Source organism: Passer montanus, unplaced genomic scaffold, assembly GCF_014805655.1.
Source record: "Passer montanus isolate IOZ18808 unplaced genomic scaffold, ASM1480565v1 scaffold1, whole genome shotgun sequence".
Lineage (NCBI taxonomy): Eukaryota > Metazoa > Chordata > Aves > Passeriformes > Passeridae > Passer > Passer montanus.
In genome coordinates this window covers 22965015-22982637 of record NW_024356504.1, presented here as the reverse complement: position 1 = coordinate 22982637, position 17623 = coordinate 22965015, and the positions used below count along the sequence as shown (strand labels likewise).

Sequence of the window (17623 nt, the reverse complement as noted above, 5' to 3'; positions counted from 1 at the left end):
TTGATTTACAATAATGTGGGCAAATTCTGTGCTCACAATTGGGTCTTGCTGAGTATCTGCTTATTGGAAATGTGTCTGTCTGTGCAGGGGTGGAAAACCTCTTGGGCTGGGGAAGATCTGGGCAAACCTGTATTGTGCCAAATTTCTGCAAAGACTAACAGGCAGATTTTTCTTTGAAGCTTGAAAAGCAAGCCTGTTTCATGGCACCTTTTGTTTTCATCTTAATCTACCAGGAAGAGACAGAGATCTTTGAAGCTTGAAAAGCAAGCCTGTTTCATGGCACCTTTTGTTTTTCATCTTAATCCACCAGGCAGAGACAGAGCAACCACTGCTGATTGGAAATAAACCATGGGAATTCATGGTGGAAGGAGAGCACTGATGGGAGCAGTGCTGAGATCCTGTCCAGCAGCCCAGCTGCTCACTCCCTGCCCCGTGCTGGGAGCCAGCACCAGCAGAGGGGATGCCTGTGGAATAAACAATAGGATGGATCAAAGGGAAAAGCTTGTGCACAGGTATGGGGTACTCTGGAGGAGGCTGTCCAGTCTTGACTGACGTTTCTGGAACTGACTGCAATAGTACTTGCAGGCCAGGGTGCCTCAGTCCTGCCAGGGAGATGATATCATGCTGCTGTTTTCCCATTATTTTGTTCATTTTTCCTGTTACAGTAGTTTCAGGAGAAATGGCTGCATTTCAAAAATATATGATAAAACCCAAACCTAAAAAAGTACCCGAAAAACCAGAGTGGAGACACAAGGACTTCATGGGTTCATTACCTTTTCAGGGTGATGCTGCCCCTGGCAGTAACTGCATTCAGCTGGGTGGGGTGGGACAGTTTTAGCAGGATCAGCAGGACTCTGGGTGACAGGGACATGGAATGTCTTACAAGCCAGTGTGACCACCCACGTGCTCATGGTGCTGGAAGAAGCCATTTGACCCACACCACACCCCCACCTGAGCCCCTCCAGGTGCACACAGGTGTGTCCTACCCAGCTTAAGCATGGAAAAATCAGACCCAGAGACAGAGGGCTTCTGTGCCTGCAGGTATTTCCCACCTGAGCTGGGTTTTCCCCCCTTGGAGCTGTTTGCAGTGAGGCTGCTGGCACTGCAGGCAGCTTCCCCATGTGCTCAGTCTGAGGTCTGCACAGCACCACGGTGTCCAATGCAGAACCAGACTTCACTGGCATCCTGAGTGGCATCTCCCTTTGGAGCTGGCTGCCCTGGCAGCACCTCCTCCAGCTCTCTGAACAGCTCAGGCCCTTGGGAAATAGTCTTAACTTACCTATATTAACCACATACATCCCATTTTAGTGCTGTTTTGCTGTGCTGCAGTGATGCTGCTCCAAGAGAGCCAAGGTTCCTCCCAGGGCTGCAGCACAAGGACAAGCTGCAGCCCTCTCCCAGCTCTTCCACATCCTCAGGCTCATCTTTCTCACTTACAAGAAACCCTTAAAGCCTTCCATAAAATGGTACTTTGCATATTTTTTGGTTTTTAACTCAATGACCTCTTTGCTCTTCATTTTCTATAATCCCACGTGTGCAGAACCAAATGTGACTTTTTTGTTTTAAGATTGCTTTTATTTTATATGGAGACAAACAGTAGTAAGAAAGTAACAAAATTAATGTCTGCCTGAAAGAGCACAGGGCAAGTATCATCCTGGGTTCCAAAATATTCTCCAAACAAAAAGGCTGATAAATTTTTAAGACTAAATTTTTAAGAATTTATGTCGTGAGATGCTGAGAGACTTGGGGCAGTAAATGTCTGTGCCAATAAAACCACGTGAAATAGCCTAGTGCAGAGCAACTTACAGCTCGGGCCTGGGTGCAGTGACATTACCTGGGTGCAAAGCAGATGGGACATCTTGGTGGTTTTGTCCTGGTGATGCCTCAGGTTTTAGCTTTTATAGTTTTCAGATTCTGTGTTGCTTTAGTGTGAACTTTTGAGCTTCGTATTAGGGGATGGTGAGCTCTCTTCACAGAGAGAGGCAGACAAAACAATTCTTTTTCTAGCTGGGGACCAAGGACAAATGATCCAAATCTCAGGCCCAAGAGATCAAACATCGGCTGAAGAGAGAAAAACAAGAAGGATGGGACTTCATGGGCTAAAGCTGTGATTGGCAATTCACTCCAATCTGCAAATGGAGCAGAACTTATAAAAGTGAGAGACCCCGTGAGCACTCGTGCATTTTGTGACCATTTTGGTTCATCTTGGGTGCAGCCCTGGCTGGGCTCTTGCGCTGCCCAAGGTGGATCCATGGAGGCCTCCTAATAAATCCCTACTTCATTCTTTAGCTCTGTTCTAGGCCAGCCTTCACGAGGAATCAGTTTGTGGCGGCCCGGCTGGGGCAGAAGGCATCACAGTGGAGCATAGGTCTGTACCTGGCTGCCTCCCTCACGGCCGCCAAGGCCGCGCAGGCTCCTCTGTGGGCGAGCAAACCTGCCGCCACCCCACAGAGCAGTGCCAGTCCCAGCGAAAGCACAGGCGGGATGCACGCTGTTCACAACAAGCCACAAGCCGTGGCTCTAGGAGTCCACGACGATCATGCTGAGGTTGTTGCTGAAGATGACCCTGCCGTCCCGGGTGCTGCTGCACTCGGGCTGGCGCAGCGCCTCCCGCAGCCGCCGCCGCAGCGCCGCCGGGGCCGTGCCCAGGAAGTTCTTGGTGCCCGTCAGGAAATCCATCATGCGGCCGCCCTCCGCGTCCCCCTCGGCGAAGCACTCGGTGATGTCCCAGCCCGAGGGCAGCTCGTAGACGCGGTGCTGCACCCCCAGCCCCTGCAGCACCTCGGTGATGCCGCTGCAGGTGATGTAGTGGCCGCTGTCGGTGGCGGGCAGGCAGTCCCTGTGCTTCCTCCACAGGCTGGCCCAGCCGCTGCTGTCTGCAGGCCACCAGGGAAATTTATTATGGAAAAGCCAAGGCAGTCAACACCAGCTATGAAACGAGGTGGAAAAGCTCCCTCACTGCTGGTCCAGCCTTGACAGGGCATGAGGAGAGCTTTACCCCTCCTCGAGACTACTTATAAATATCTGCGCCTCATAAAACCCTGCTTTCCCTCAACCCTTCCTCCAAAACTGCCCTGCTTAAACAAAACTCCTAGGAGATGTCTCCAGCACTGAATTTGCCCAGAAGGAAGGATACACACAGAGGTACCAATGTACACACACAGAGGTACCAATGTGCTGAGCCCCAACATCCCGTGCTGCCTCTTAACTGTGCCTTGGCCAAAGCAGTGCAGATGTTTTCACATCAAACCTCAATTGTAAGTGCTCTTTGAATAAGACATACCTCAAAAAGCAGCCCCAGACAGCAAGGGAAACAGCCTACAGGCAATGGGAGAGGCAGTTTTTATGGGGAACATGGGAATTTGTGCTTTTCCCACCACACCGTGAGCTGGGGATTCATGAATGGCGCCAAGGGATGAAACACTCAATTCTTTTAAGAAGTGCCATCATGTTGTGCCTCTTTTTTCGTGTCCTGCCATAAAGCCTGCAGCTCTCAGCAGCATCTGCTGTCCTTCTGGGCTGTGGGTCATTGCTGTACAAAGAACCCTAAGGATGAGTCCACCCAGAGCTCAGGTTGTGTTTTTGCAGTGCTGATTTCACCATGAGGAAGGATGGACCCTCATTCATGGACAGCCACCCTTCTCTCTACTACATCAATTCCACAAGCAGGGGAGCAAGAGCACAAAGGCTGTGCCTAAGTGGCCCCATCAGACACTGGGGTCCAAGGCTAAGCCCAAAATTACATTTTCCATATGAAATCCAGCAATTTTTTTTAGTTATTTACTATAGAATAAGCACCACTGACATCACCAGATAAATATTTGTGGCTCTCAAACTTCAAAGCTCTTCAAAACTCCAGCAATGGAGCAAAAAAAATACAAGGTCTCCCTTACCTGACAAAATTATGATCAGGAGTTTGCCATGATGGTCGAGGCAGCTGTGGAAAAACTTGATAGTACTGGGAATATCCTCCACACGATACAGCATCTAGAAGAGACAGTGACACACAGCCATTATTCTTCCTCCACGGTGCAATGACCCTCCAAAGGCTTAAACCCTTTCTTTTAGAGGTGTTTTAAATTCTGTTCCAGATGCTTGCCAGCCTTTCCTGATTGCACCTGCCCATTTAGGGACACCTCACAGCACTGAGCATTGCCAGCTTTGGTGTTTGTAGAGCTTCTGCAGAATTGCTGTGGGAGAGCAGTGCTCAGCTCTGGTCATAAATCCAAGCGTGGAGCAGAACTGAAGGGGGTAGTTAAATCCAACAGCCCTGTGTTAAAGAAATGGCCATTACCTGGATCATATGGATGAAGTCAAATTTCTTATGTGTGCCTCTCTCCTTCACCTGCTGTTCATACTCCAAGGAAGTGAGCTGGTGCCAAATAAAAGAAACATTCTGCAGGTCTGGAGCTTGACTCACCAGCTCTGTTTCAAAAAGTAGGAGAAAACCCTGAATTTCATAAAAAGCAGAAAAACTCATCATTCAGATGGATGGTCCTTGCTATAACCCAGGCAGCAGGTGTAGCCTTACCTTTGTAAGCTGCCACGTGCTGTGGGTTGGGCTCCACAATCTCATTGTCAATAAAGACCCCTGGGTGCACAGCCTGCAGTATCCTGATCATTTTCAAATCCTGCTCACCTATTCAATAAACAGAAATTCACTACTTTAGAAAGCAGGTAAATGCAATGGAAGGATGCCAGTGCAGAGCCACCACTCCTGCCAGGAAATCCCCCAGCAGAAGTGAGGCATGTTCTGCTTTGTGGCTCATGAGGTGGCACAGCCTGGTGACAATCCTACCATGGTACTGTACTGCTCAGAGGGGTACAGAGGAGCCTGAGAACAAGGCAGAGACAAGCAGCAGCACAGAAACCTGCTAATGGCAATACCCTGGGTTGTGGGACAGACAGGCCACAGGAATCACAGCTCACTGTTTACAAAAATAACTATGAAACAGGTTTCAACAACCCCACAAAGTTTGAATGGTGCAAGGAGGCAGCTGACACAGCTGCATGGGGTGGCCCACGGCTTTGGAGCTGCCACAGGGGCACAGTGGCTGCTGTGACACAGCCCCAACACCTGGGGAACTGCCCCACAAGAGAAAAGACCCACTGACGTGCAGTATCCTGGATCCTCCCTCTTTGGGGATTCTCCACATGGTCTCAGCCCAGGGCACCAATTAACTGATGGTTATCTTGGAAATACAGGTAGAGACTCATTTGTTTGTGTGGAAGTGCCCTGCAAATTTAGCTGTTGGTGCTCCTGTGCTGCTGTGTGAGCTCTGGAGGAGCAAGCAGCAGTCTGTCCTCCTGTTCTAGGAAATTTCCAGCCTCTTCTGAAGTGATACAGGACATGGTGCTTACTACCCAGAAATGCCAAGTGTATGAGTGCCCCTGGATCACTTCAAACCATGTAAATAAACAGCAGATGTGACCACCTTGATGAGACCTCTGCAAGAATCCTGTCTGTATCTGCCTAAAAATAGCCCTGGCGTTGCAAATGTCACGCAGAGAGGTCTTGACAGGAGATCCTGCATCCTCCCTGCTCTTTCAGCTGATGTACCAGGGAAGAGCTGTCATCCTTGGCAGGTGCTGCAGTACATAGAATTCAGGGAAGGAAATACCAGCCATGCCAGCACTACTGGGACATCCCAGGAAGGAGGAGTCCTTTGAAATTGGATTAAAAATACCCCAGGCCCGTGAGGAATGCAGTGGCAGCAGGCCAAAGGCTCCAGGGAGGAGGCTGAGGCTGCACCCATTGAAGGTACAGGGACCAACACTGCTAACAGGAAGGCAGATCCCAATAGCAAGCAGCTGGATCATTTGTGACAGTCCTAGATGGCAGTGTGTAAGTGCCTGGCTTGGGGAGCAGCAGCCCTTAGAGCTGCCTGCAGGCTTGGGGCAGGGCCAGAGGCAGAGCATCGCTGCCCCATGCCCTGGAGCCACCGATGGAGCCAAATGTTACATTAACAGCAGGTGGATGTCTTAAAAGCTGCTGAAGTTTGGAGTTTTTTTCACTCCACCTCTGTAAAATTCCTTAATGCAGTGTTTGCAAGAGCAGATAACAACATCTTCCACCAGGCTGTCTGTAAAAACAAGCAGTAAAATAACAGCACTCCAGGGCAGGAATTTCTCTGCTGCAGCTTTCCCTGCCAGCAGCAACCCTCCAGCACTGCCCACAGCAAGGCTGGGACAGTGCTGGAGGGACTGGAACCTCTCTGCAACTGGAAAGTTCCAGCTCAGAGTTCAGCCAGCCATGAGCAAACGTGGGGTGAGTGAGAAAACGTGATTTGGACCACACAGAGGCTTTCAGGATGTGATTCGGCCACTAATCCCCATTAATATTTTCATCAACTAAACTAATTCTGGGGGCTCTGTGAAACCAGAGCCCACCTCTGAAAAGGTCAGGGATCAGATATAACCTTTTGCTCTGTGCCATCCCAGCTCACTCCCTGCCCAGCCCCAGCTCTTGCACACATGGGCAAGCTGGGGGTGGGGGGTGCAGGTCTGGACCCCTGTCCTGGCATCTGTGAGGGGCACTCACCCAGGAAACACAGGGTATTTTAAAGGGTTTATTTTTCCATTAAAACCTCCTCTGAAGAGGACATAAGGAAAATTAAGGACGATGCTAAAAGTTCATTTCCCCCTTGTGCTTTTGTGGAGTCAGAATTTCTGTTTTATATTACTTAATGAAAATAGAGGGTAATTGAGAACTGAATCATTTCTTCCTGCTTGGTTTCTCATATGCTCCAACATATTCCCAGTTGGGGAAAACAATCAAATGCTAATTTTCTCTTACTCAGGAAAACAAAACCAAAAAAAGTGAGAAAAATGCTTTCATTTGAAAGTATTAGCACTTAAAATTCAGCTGAAAATACTTTTCAAAGCTGAAGTAAACTCTGACAAATCAAACCACTGCTTCTTTTCTCTACTCTTTATTTTCTCCCAGTTTCCCTAGGAGCAAAGTTGGCTGCTCACCACTTTTTTTGTTTTGTTGTTTTGGCTTTTTTTAAGCACAAATGCATTTAGAACAACTTTAAAGCTATTTTTCCAAAGGATGGGTTTCTCTCTGGGGAAAAATATCATTTGCAGTTAAACCCTACTTATCACTGGGTAAAAACACAGCAGTAACAAAGAAACATGTCTGGAAAAAGCTGATGCAGCTTTTCATCAGCTAATGGTTATGGCCAGGTGGTTTTGCACTACTGAGAGCAGGGCACTGCCCAGCCTTGGCCTCTGGGATCCCTAAAAGTAAAGCAAAAGGAGACATCCCTTCAGGGGGGACAGTCTAAGGCAGGATTTTGGGTGGAAAGAACCTCTCCAATGTCTCTAATTCTCTCCAACAAGGTTTGAAGATGCTCTTGTACCTAAGTAGAAGGAGGAGTCCTTACTTTGAGGCAAATGAAATGAGGTGAGAGTCACCAAGAGGCAGAAACTAAGCTAAAATCACTCATTTCTCACTGCCCAGAAAGATCTGAGCAGCAGCATTTCAGAAGGGAGATGAGAGGGAAGGAAGGGAAGGAGCACTCCTCTTATCCCAGCTCCACTCTTCCTTCTGCCCTTCTGTGCTTCAGTGGGAAGTGCTGCCATTAATGTCTGAGTATCCTCAGTGCCCAATTATCCAATTGTCTCCTTCCCCCCGTGCCCCATCCCCACACTCCTCACCTGTGCCACTCCCAACTCCCAGAACGCTGAGGGTCGATTTTCCAGCACCCAGACTGAAAGGATAAATACACATATAAATAAATAAATACAATTACTTACCCACACTGTGTCACACCACTTCATGCTTTCAATCTTACACCTTGGATGACGCCTCAGCCTGGAAATTTTCGTGTTATGCACATGAATTGGGACAGAAATTTGGTCACCCCTTTTGAGCCTGGTGATAACCAATGGCTCAGCCAGCTCATATTTCAAAGTACAGTAGGCACCATGGTGCAGGGTTTCTCACCCTTTGCCAAGGAGATTTCTTCAGGCAGTGACTGGCAAAAAAAGCCTCTGGGAAACCCAGGGAAAAGGGGCTGTTCCTGACTGGGATGGCACTGCTGGGGAAGCAGGGACAGGGTGAGCTGGGAAAAACCTCAGCAGCCTCAGGAGGGAATATTGGATATAAATACCCAGAAAAAACAAAGCCATGAGGATATCCAGGTGACTGGAAATCATCTCTTATCAACATTAATCTTGGACTGAAATTGGGAGGAGGGTCTGAATTGTTGCTAATTGTTTTATCTTAGAAAAATTGCTTATTAAATTACTCCAGTCACATGTTTCTTGGCAGAATACTTAATAACAGCTGAGGGATTGAGTTTCCCAAGCACTCAGAAGGCACCACAGTAATGATTCCACAAGAGTGGGATGAGCAGCAAGTCCAGAAGGGTGTGAGCAAGTCCAGGGGCCTTAGTCCTAATGAGGGTCAAGACCCTTTGACAAACCCAAAATCAGCATCATGGAAAGCCACAATTTTATCCATTATTTAAATTCACAATTAAAATGTCTTAACATAATATTTAATGATTATTATTCTGTTGTTGATTTTATATATATATATCTGATCTGTAGAATAAAAATTTGCCTGCCTAACCTTTTTTTCTCAGTTCCTATAGCATCCAAAAATTACTCAGATTTAAAAGAACTTTCTTGTGCTTTGGATCTCGGCTGTTCTGAAGCTGTCTGCAGTTATCCAGCCTTAAGATATTAAATCAATACTTTACAAAACTGATTATCATTTGGTACTTAAGCAATGCAAATCGACTTAGGGTAGGAATAAGGAGGTCTTAGGGGACTGGAAAACCACAGATTAGCCACTAGGAGAGAATTAGAGATGCGTTTCTGTTTAGATGGATGTGATGAAGTCCCAAAAGCCGGGAGAGAGCACAAGAGAGCTTTCTTTCAGAAAAAAAAAAAACCCAAACAACCAAAAAACCCTAACTTTAATCCTGGGAAAAGCAGCTAATGGAAAGAGATGGACATGAGAATGAGGTCTTGAGTCTTTCCTTAACATAAGCTGAGGCAGCACCGTGTATTAATTGAAACAGCACATACTCTGGAGTCATTAAACAGAATATCCTAAAGACCGCTTGTAGGGGATTTAAAACTGAAAAGCATTTAAAGTTCATTCCTGCCCAAAAAAAATCCTTAGAAGTTTCTGCTGACTCCCAGGATGACAGATGGCTTTCCCAGCTCGGGGGACGTGCTCCTTACCCAGCCACGATGGTGGGCATTTGTTCCTTGTTGAACTCATCCATGCACTGGTGCTCCGTTGAGTGCTCCAAGAATGACTTGAAGGCCTCCACATACTCCTCAGCTGTGAGGCTCCTCATGGAAGGGATCATGTAGAGCTCTTGGGAGACAAACATGGGTTGCATGTTAGAGGTTTTGAGGCATGTGAAGGGTCAAAGCACTTACCTCATGGGAGGAACCCAACCTAACCCAACAGGAGCCAGGGATTTGGGACAACGATGCAGAGGATGCACTTTCCAACCTGTTTACACTCAGGGCTCAAAAATTATTCTTGGCACCCTTTGATATCAGCATGATTGCCAAGTGACTCATCATTACAGGACAGCCTGAGGAAAATGTCTCCAAAATGTTTAGCCAGATGTGAGGAGCTCTGTTTGCAACGGATGGAACTGGAGGGGTTTTCTGGAAGACTAAAAAAAGGTGAAGGGAGTCACAGGGTGGGTTTGTCCCTGGTGCCCGTGCTGGACAGTGTGACTGAGGGGGCAGCTCCTGGCACACCTCCCAGGTGGGGTGATGCAACACAAACACTGCCACCTGCAGCTGAAGCAAAAATAGTCCACCCTGTGCCTCTCACTAGTGACTCTGGACAGCAGGGGGCTGAAATGGGCTGCCAGGGAGGGGAATTCCCTGCTGGGACCTGCAGCTCGTGGCCAGGAGGGCAACTGATGGCAAAACATTTCACTGGGCTCCTGTTCAAATGTGGGTGACTGACACCAAGGTCTCTCTCTCTGAGCCAAACCCCAGGGATACTCAAGGGGTTCCAAGCAATTATTGCACAGTCTCCCTTTCCTGCTGTTCCATCCTAAAGACAGGGCAGCTGCCAGGGCACGGGCTCTGGCCAGCTGCTCAGGGCTGAGGAGCAATGGCAGGACTAAGAGAGGATGCCCTGCTGTGCTGGGTCTGTCTCAGATCAATGCTGAAAGGCATCATTCAATGGGGAAAACATTAGCTATTCCTCTTAAATGAAATGAGGATGAAGGACAGGACTTGGTAGAATATCTTCATCCTCATTTTTGCCTTTCAAGGAGTTGCATTTTTATCACCGGATTTTAGTCACCACTAATAAGAGAACCATGTATGTCTCATCCAGGACACTGCAATCTCAAATTGAATGCCTCTGCTGTTTCCAAAAGCACATGTCCTTGGCAGCTGTGTTCCTGGTGCAGCCCTGTTGGAGGTAAACACATCCATATCTATCCTCAACACTGTGAACTCTCCCCTAACATAAACCTGAAATCACCTGAATTGCAGTCAGTTTACCATCCTCCTTCTTTGTCTTTTTTTTTTTTTTTAACAATCTCTGACTCCAAAAGAATTAAAACATGTTTGTAGTGATAGCAACCTGAGTGGGCATTTTACTTTAATTTCTTTTTTTCTTTTTTTTTTCTCCCAAATACCTGAATTATCGTGTGGTGTTGTCAGAATCTCAGCTTCAAAGTTCATGCTGGGGAAACTATTCCTGTAAGGAAAGTATAGCACTTCAGTTATTTGAAGAACCTGTATGCTTTTTTGAAGCTGCACTGAAAATGCAGAACAAAGGGAAGATGCTCCAGGACAAACTTTCCTCTCCTGATAATCCATAATTCATTTTGTTCTATTTTACTACAGAAAGCCAAAACTTCTTTGTAGCTGATCATAGCCATAGAATCCTAGAGTCAATAAAAGAGTTTGGTTGGAAGGGACCTCAAAGCTCATCTTGCTCCAATCACCTGCCAGGGACAGGAACACCTTCCACTATCCCAGGTTGCGCCAAGGCCTGTCCAAGCTGGCCTTGGACACTTCCAGGGATGGGGCATCCACAACTGGCCACTGCTCCAGTGTTTGTCTGAGATGTGCTGAGGAAGTTTTCACACCCCTGCAGAACCATTGACCAGCCATTGCCGCTGAAGGCATCAGACTGACATTTCCCTTTCTTCATTTTCCTTTGACAACGTGCCTCATGCATAAAACAGGGGTGAGGATAAAAGGAAGGGATGCAAGGACCTCACTTCTGCAAAGACAGGCTTGGGATGAGGCTGTCTGTGCACAGGGAAGAGTCACCTCCTGGGTAACCACATTTCAGTATCGAGATGCACAGCAAGTCTTAGGGGTGATATCCTGTATGATGTGTTCAGACACACCAAGGCTTTGCTGTTAGAAAATGCCTCAGGGCAAGCAGTCTGAGATAGCAGACCCCAGCCCAATAGTCTCCTCTGCAAAGGAAAAAAATCCCAAGTGAAGAAAAAAACATGGCAGGAGGTGGAAAAGTAAAGAAGGGAGTTTGTAGTGGGGCTTTGAGATACAAATATGTATGAGATACAAAGGCCATGTGGCAAGGAAGTGGCCACATGCAAATACTGCACTGCTTTGGTCAAGGAAGGCAAGAAAATACTGAGAGATCCCAGAAATCTGAGACACTGGGGCACTTCCAGAGTCCTGCAAGAGCAGCTGATTTCATCTGATTTCAGTGCCAAAGTGATGTAACTCATGTCCATGGGGCATGTCAAAGGTCTCTCTTCCACCACCCTGACCTCACCTCTCCCCAGGAAAGACCTCTCAGAAGCTCATCAGGAAGAGGCCAGAACCAGCCCACCTCCATCATCTCCAGCTTGGAGGCTCCAATTTCCACTCAACCCTCCAACCCCTTCCATCTCTGCCCATCAAAGCCCGCAGAGGGTTATTTTGTCCCCTCAGCTGGGTGAACCCAGCAAGGTGCTTTTCAGTGTAAATCTCCCACTAAAATGCCGAAGGGTAGCGTGGCTTTTCCTGTGCAGGGAGGAACAGCTTTGGACATGAATTCCATTTCTGACAGGTCAAGTGTTTCCAGCCATGCCAGGAGACCTGCCAGGAGACCTGGACAGACTTCAGCACAAGCATTCACCAGCACGGATGATGCCAAGATCTCTTCCACTGACACTTTTGCCATTTCTCCTGGCAGGGGTTAGATTCTGAGACTGACTTGTTGCTGGGAAGGTGAAACAGGAACAAATGAACTTGCTCTAAAATCTGGTTAAAATCCAGACCAGATTCTAAAATTTGTAAATAACATTTTGGGCTGGTCCTGCCCTACCCCAGGACCCCAACACCCAAAGCAGGACCGAGGCAGGGACTGCCAGGGAGCAGGATGCCCATGGGCAGCTGGTCCTGCCACAGCTCCCAGCTAAGACTGAGCTTGCAAGGTTAAACTCTTCCCTCCATGAACTGAGCTGGGTGCAACATGGACAGCACCTGCAGGGAAGTCACATTATTACTTTAGGTGATGCAGCCTCTTTAGTTGAAAAAGTCTTCTTTAGGAAAACAAATTGCAAGAATAACTCATAAACCTCATTATTGCTAAACTTAGGCTGCGGAGGGGCTGAATATCTCCCCCTTAGCCCCCATCCTTCCCAGGACACATCTGCTGCTCCTCCCACCTCGCAGGCACAGAGAGCGGGTGGGAACCATCCCGCTGCCTGCCCCAGCCCACCTACCTCTTCACCTCGGCAGCGGGCTCCATGCCGGGGGGATGCTGTGCCGGGCTGTGGATGCTGATGCTCTTCCCGGGTCCCTTCCAGCCCGGGACACGCTGCGATTCCCGGCAGCGGGGCTGGCTGGGCTCAGCCAGGCCAGGTCAGCATGTCCGGCTGGCCCCGCACGGCTCGGCTCGGCTCGGCTCTGCCGGACCTGAGGGCACAGGCAGCGTCAGCGGGGCAGGGACAGGGGGAAACCCGAGCGGGGCCGGGCGTTCGCGGCGCGTCCGCACGGAGCGGGGCAGAGCACGCAGGGACACCCTGGCACCTCCGAGCCTGCGGAGCCCCAGCGGCTGCGGGTGTGGGTGTGAGCCGGGCCGAGCGGGGCTGTTCCTGTCCAGTTTTTAATGTGTCTGAGCCTGGTCTCCTTCCCGCTGGCCGCCCGGGGCAGGAGGGAACGCTCTCCTGCATGCCTGTCTGCAGCATGGGGGATGCGCTGGGAGATCCCTGCCTTCCCCAGGGATCAGAGGAGCTCGCTGGCTGCCCGGAGAGCTGAGCAAGCGATTTTTCCGTCTGTGACTCAGGGGAAAATGGGGCATAGTGGCAGAACCTCCAGCGAGCAGTCCCCGGCAGCCTGGCACCCTGCCCCAGGAAAGGGACAGGGGACAGGCAGCGAGGACGGGGGCAGGAGCCCAGCCTGCTCACACTCTGCTTGCTAAACCGCAGGGATTAGAAAGCAAGGAAACATTTCTGGGGACAGCTATCCAGGGCAGAGGTGGCTGGAGGTCCCCACAAAGTGCAGTGGTCACTGTTTGAAATACAGAAAATCCTGGGTGCTCCCTGCACTTGCCTCTGGATTTTTCTCCTACCTTCACCCACAGGACTGGTGCTCCTTTTGCCTAAAATCTAATGACATGAATGTAAAAAAGAAAGGATTTAAAGACTTTGTATTTCCAAGTGAGGTTCACTGGTGGGAAAAGCAGCATTAGGCTCCTCATCACTCCCATTCCCTGAATTCCCAGAATCTGTTCTCCCCTGGTGGAACAGATTGAGCAGATAAAACCTCCCACCATGCTGAGATCCCCAGAAACTCCCTGCCCCACACAGATCCCTCAGACCAGGGACTTCAGGTGGAGATGCTTCACCACCAAGTGACCTGCCTTGGTTTGCACTAGATTTAGCTTCCAGATGGATTTAAGTTATCCACCTCAAGGCAGGTCCACAGCAGCACATTAAGCCAGAAACAGCTGCATTGCTACTCTTCAACGAAATATTCAATATATTCCAGATGAGGCAAGACCAGAACCTCCTGGCTAGGTCTAAAGTGCACCTTTGGCTCCTGGTGTGACCACCTGGGCAGTGATCTTACATCAGTTCATTCAATCCCTCATCAGTCCCTGTCACAGACATATTTATGGAAGATCGTTTTGCCAGGATCTTTTCTCCTGAGAAGCTGGGAAGCTTCAGCTTCTCCATGTTTTGCTTCTTTGGAATGTGATTTGGAGAATTGTTTACCCAGCATCTGAAAATGTTTTTACTTGACCAATGACACAGAGTCAAGATTCTCATCTCTTCCCTCGTCCTGGGACCCTGCACACAGCCATAAGTCCCACCAGAGATTCCATGCCCCAGACACCAACCGTGCACCAGTGGATGCACCTGGAGCCTCCCAGCCGAGCCCCAAGCGCTGTCCCCGCAGCAGCCTCGTGTCCCCCAGCCACCTCTGCCCTGTCCCAGTGTCACTATGACACCCAGCACCACCCCTGAGCCCCCATGCCAAAGCCAGGTCCCTCAGGAAGCCATACCTCCCTGGAGAAACGTCCAGCAGCCTGGAGCTGCCAGCCCTCGGGAGCTCCTTGTACGCCCGCCGGGCGCTGCTCCCCCTCCCCGTGTCCCTGTGCCGCCCTGGGCTGGCATTAGGCTCCAAGAGCAGCCTTTGTTCTGCCCACAACAACGGGACATTGTGGGCAGCTGCTGCAGGATGTGCCCTCTGCCAGTTCAGCTCTGCCCAGCTCGTGACTAAATCCGCTCTCGGCTCTGCTTTCCGCGCGAGCTGAAAAAGCTGATTTTTGGGCAGCGAGAGGGTGGCTGAAGGCAGAGCTGGGCTGCAAGGGGAGGAAAACAAAGCCACTGTGTTTCCTCCCACACTCTGCGGCTCCGGAGATCAGTTTTGGGCTGATCCTGCAGAAATAGGTCATCCATTCTCCCCGGGACAGGCCTGTCTGGGGCTGGTGTTGCCCGTGGCCCCGAGCCCCTCTCATTTTCCATCTCTGTCAGCCCACCACAACAAGCTTGGGCCTGCACTTCCAGCCAGGAAAGCCTGGCTATTGACATCAAATTGCCATGAATTTACCTTCTAAATAGCAATCAGCTTCTAGGCTGATTGTCAGGGGGTCCTTGGCATTTTTAGAGTGTTGATGGTAGAAGGTTTAGGACTAAATGGTTTTTAAGGTCCCTTCCAACCCAAATCAGTGTATGATTCCATGTTTACTGTTTTGTTTTTCGAGACTCTTCCAAATCCACCTAGATGAATCAATTAAAGCTCAGGTAATGTAAGTCTGATTTTCTTGTGAGCAAAGCTCTTCCTGTTTTAATGAAAATGTTTTCATCAGTCAGATATTTTCAGTTTTCTAGACTAATCCTCTCAAGTGCTGCAGTTTCTGTACTCTCCTAAAAATTTTACTCCTAGGTAAAATATTTCATGCAAACATGTTATTCTCCATCAAACAAATCCTGGTAGAGAGAAGGACAACCAGCAATTCTGTAGCACCCATTTTCCTGACAGTTAACAACAAGATTTCTAATTAAGGGAAGAAATGTTGTTTTTCTTTAATCCTTTAATCCTGGGCAGCAGTAGATTTTGGAGTTTGAGCAACAGTATTTTTTAAAATATGATTACATAGGACATTTTCTTATGGGAACAAGAACATAATTTCTGATAAATACTGAAAAAAAGGCACTGCAGAAGCAGAACCCATCCCTCTCTGGGGGCAGCAGCTCTCACTGCTGCTGGGCTCCAGACATGTTTCTGTTCAACCTCCCAAAAAAATCTGAAGTGTCTACGTCTTGGAGCTATTTTTTTTTTAAACACAACTTTTCTGCCTCTTTATTAAAGCCTGGATCCTGGTACAGCTCTTCCAGACCTTTTAAAATGACCCTTTCCAACCCGTTTGACTAGAGGTCATAACTCATGTAGTTGTAATTACAGAGCCAAGGTAAGGGCAGAGGGACGGTCCAATGTGGCTGCCTGCAAAAAAGGCTCTTTGATTCAAGGTGAAGACCAGCTTTGCTCTACAACCCACCCAGTATTCAGAAAAGATGTCTCTGAGAGCAAAGACAGATATGGTAAAATGTGCCTTTTACCCCCCAAAAACTCACACGTCTTCAGCCAGGAAAACACACTTGGAATTTAAACTTCTCTGGCTGTACCTGTGCTGCTGCCAGCAGCATGTGCTGGGAGTCCAACATGGGCAGGATTAAGCACACCCAGCAGGAACAGCTCTCCAAAACAGAGATATTGCAAATCCTGCTGTACCAAAACATGAGCGATTGCCAGCAAAAGAGATTTTGTCCCCATCTCAAAGTCAGCATTGCAAATAGTAAGGCTGGAGACTGGTCCCTGAGAGCTGTTTGTGGTTCAAGAGGATGAATTGAGGGGGACAGGAAATGAAGGATCAGAATTTAAATTATTTTTACTCACCTGCTGTTAAAGCAAGGCTGAGCCCAGCCATCACACCACATCTGAACTGAGGGGATCTGAGTGCTCCAGCAGCCAAAGCATCCCAGGAAAAGCCACTCTGCCAGGCCAAAATATGTTACAAAACTGGAATATCTCTTGGGATGTACACAGGATGATGAGCCACATTTCCATGGGGAAGCAGAGAGAAGCAGCAGTGGAAGAGCAGGCATGAGCCCAGTGGGGGATGCTCACCTTTCAGACTTTGGCTGTTTTTGTGAATCTTTCTGGTCTGTCCCACTCTTAAAAAGAGAAACCACAGCTAAATTCACTCTTCTTTGAAAGCTGGGTCAAAGCTTCTTTTCCATTGGCGTTCTGTCATCTCTCAAACCCTGAGGAGCATTTACCAAACCAGATCTAATGCAGCAGCTTTAGCAGTGTGCATATCTGCCATCGAGCAGATTGCAGTGGCACAGGAGAGCCGGTCCCAGCCAGGCACCACGGATTTATTTTACCCAAAGCCGCTAGATGGGGATGCAAGGACACTTTTCTGCTCTCTGCTGCGCTTTGATCCCATCACGTTGAGCTCGAGCTGGCCTTTCCCACTCACAGGGGCTGCTGCTGTCTTTCCTTTTTCTCTTTAGGAGCTGACAGAGGTCATTTGGAAACTTATCACTCGCTGAGTTCTCATCCTGTAGGGATCAGGCCTCGGGCAGCAGTTATGGTGCAATTGCTTCTTGCTGAATATTGCTCCCTGCACCAAGGCTTAGGAAGAGTAAAGGGTTTGCCTTTCAGTTTGTGGATTAGCCTTCTTTTATAGGCTGTGGAAAGAAAAGGTACTTGAGACTGAACACAGGGGAGAAAATGGTATTCAGCAAACTGGTAATCTCTGAAAATGTCCATACTTTGGAGCAGTTAACTGTGGGGAAAAGCCTCAGTAGTCAAACCTCTGGGTAATTTTTTTTTTTTGTTTGTTTGTTTCTCCTCTTTTGAAATCCACAGTTGTCCTAAGAATAAGCAGGACAAAATCAGGAGAATTGGTTTGGCAGAGGCATAGGCAGGATCAGCCCTGCTCTCCAGGGCAGGAGCTCTCCACAGAGCTGCCCCAGGAGCACATTCAGACTGCTGGAGTCTGTGCAAGGCATCAGAAATGCTGGGGCAGTGAAAAGGGCTCCAGTCCTACAGTAATTGTCAGCCCTGACCTCCAGTCACCTTGGCCTGCTGCAGTGAGCACCCACTCTTACTGTTTTATCTCAAGTGTCAGGATATTTGGTGCTTA

General features: G+C 48.7%; 1 protein-coding gene across 4 annotated transcripts; it reads right to left on the bottom strand.

The window, feature by feature from the left end:
• Window positions 1-1553: 1553 nt before the first annotated feature.
• Window positions 1554-13082, bottom strand: LOC120498240 (carnosine N-methyltransferase 2-like). Of its 4 annotated transcripts, XM_039700740.1 has the most exons (8): window positions 12690-13077; window positions 10638-10699; window positions 9202-9340; window positions 7663-7715; window positions 4532-4639; window positions 4295-4425; window positions 3894-3987; window positions 1554-2876 (listed from the first exon to the last, which is right to left on the bottom strand). In XM_039700740.1, exons 1-8 carry the CDS (start codon window positions 12713-12715, stop codon window positions 2521-2523), a joined length of 969 nt encoding a protein of 322 aa, XP_039556674.1. In that variant the 5' UTR covers window positions 12716-13077; the 3' UTR covers window positions 1554-2520. The 4 variants fall into 4 exon arrangements, with proteins under 4 accessions (XP_039556674.1, XP_039556693.1, XP_039556683.1 ...); XM_039700759.1 differs by lacking the exon at window positions 7663-7715 and having other exon boundaries at window positions 12690-13078; XM_039700749.1 differs by lacking the exon at window positions 10638-10699 and having other exon boundaries at window positions 12690-13078.
• Window positions 13083-17623: the final 4541 nt, after the last annotated feature.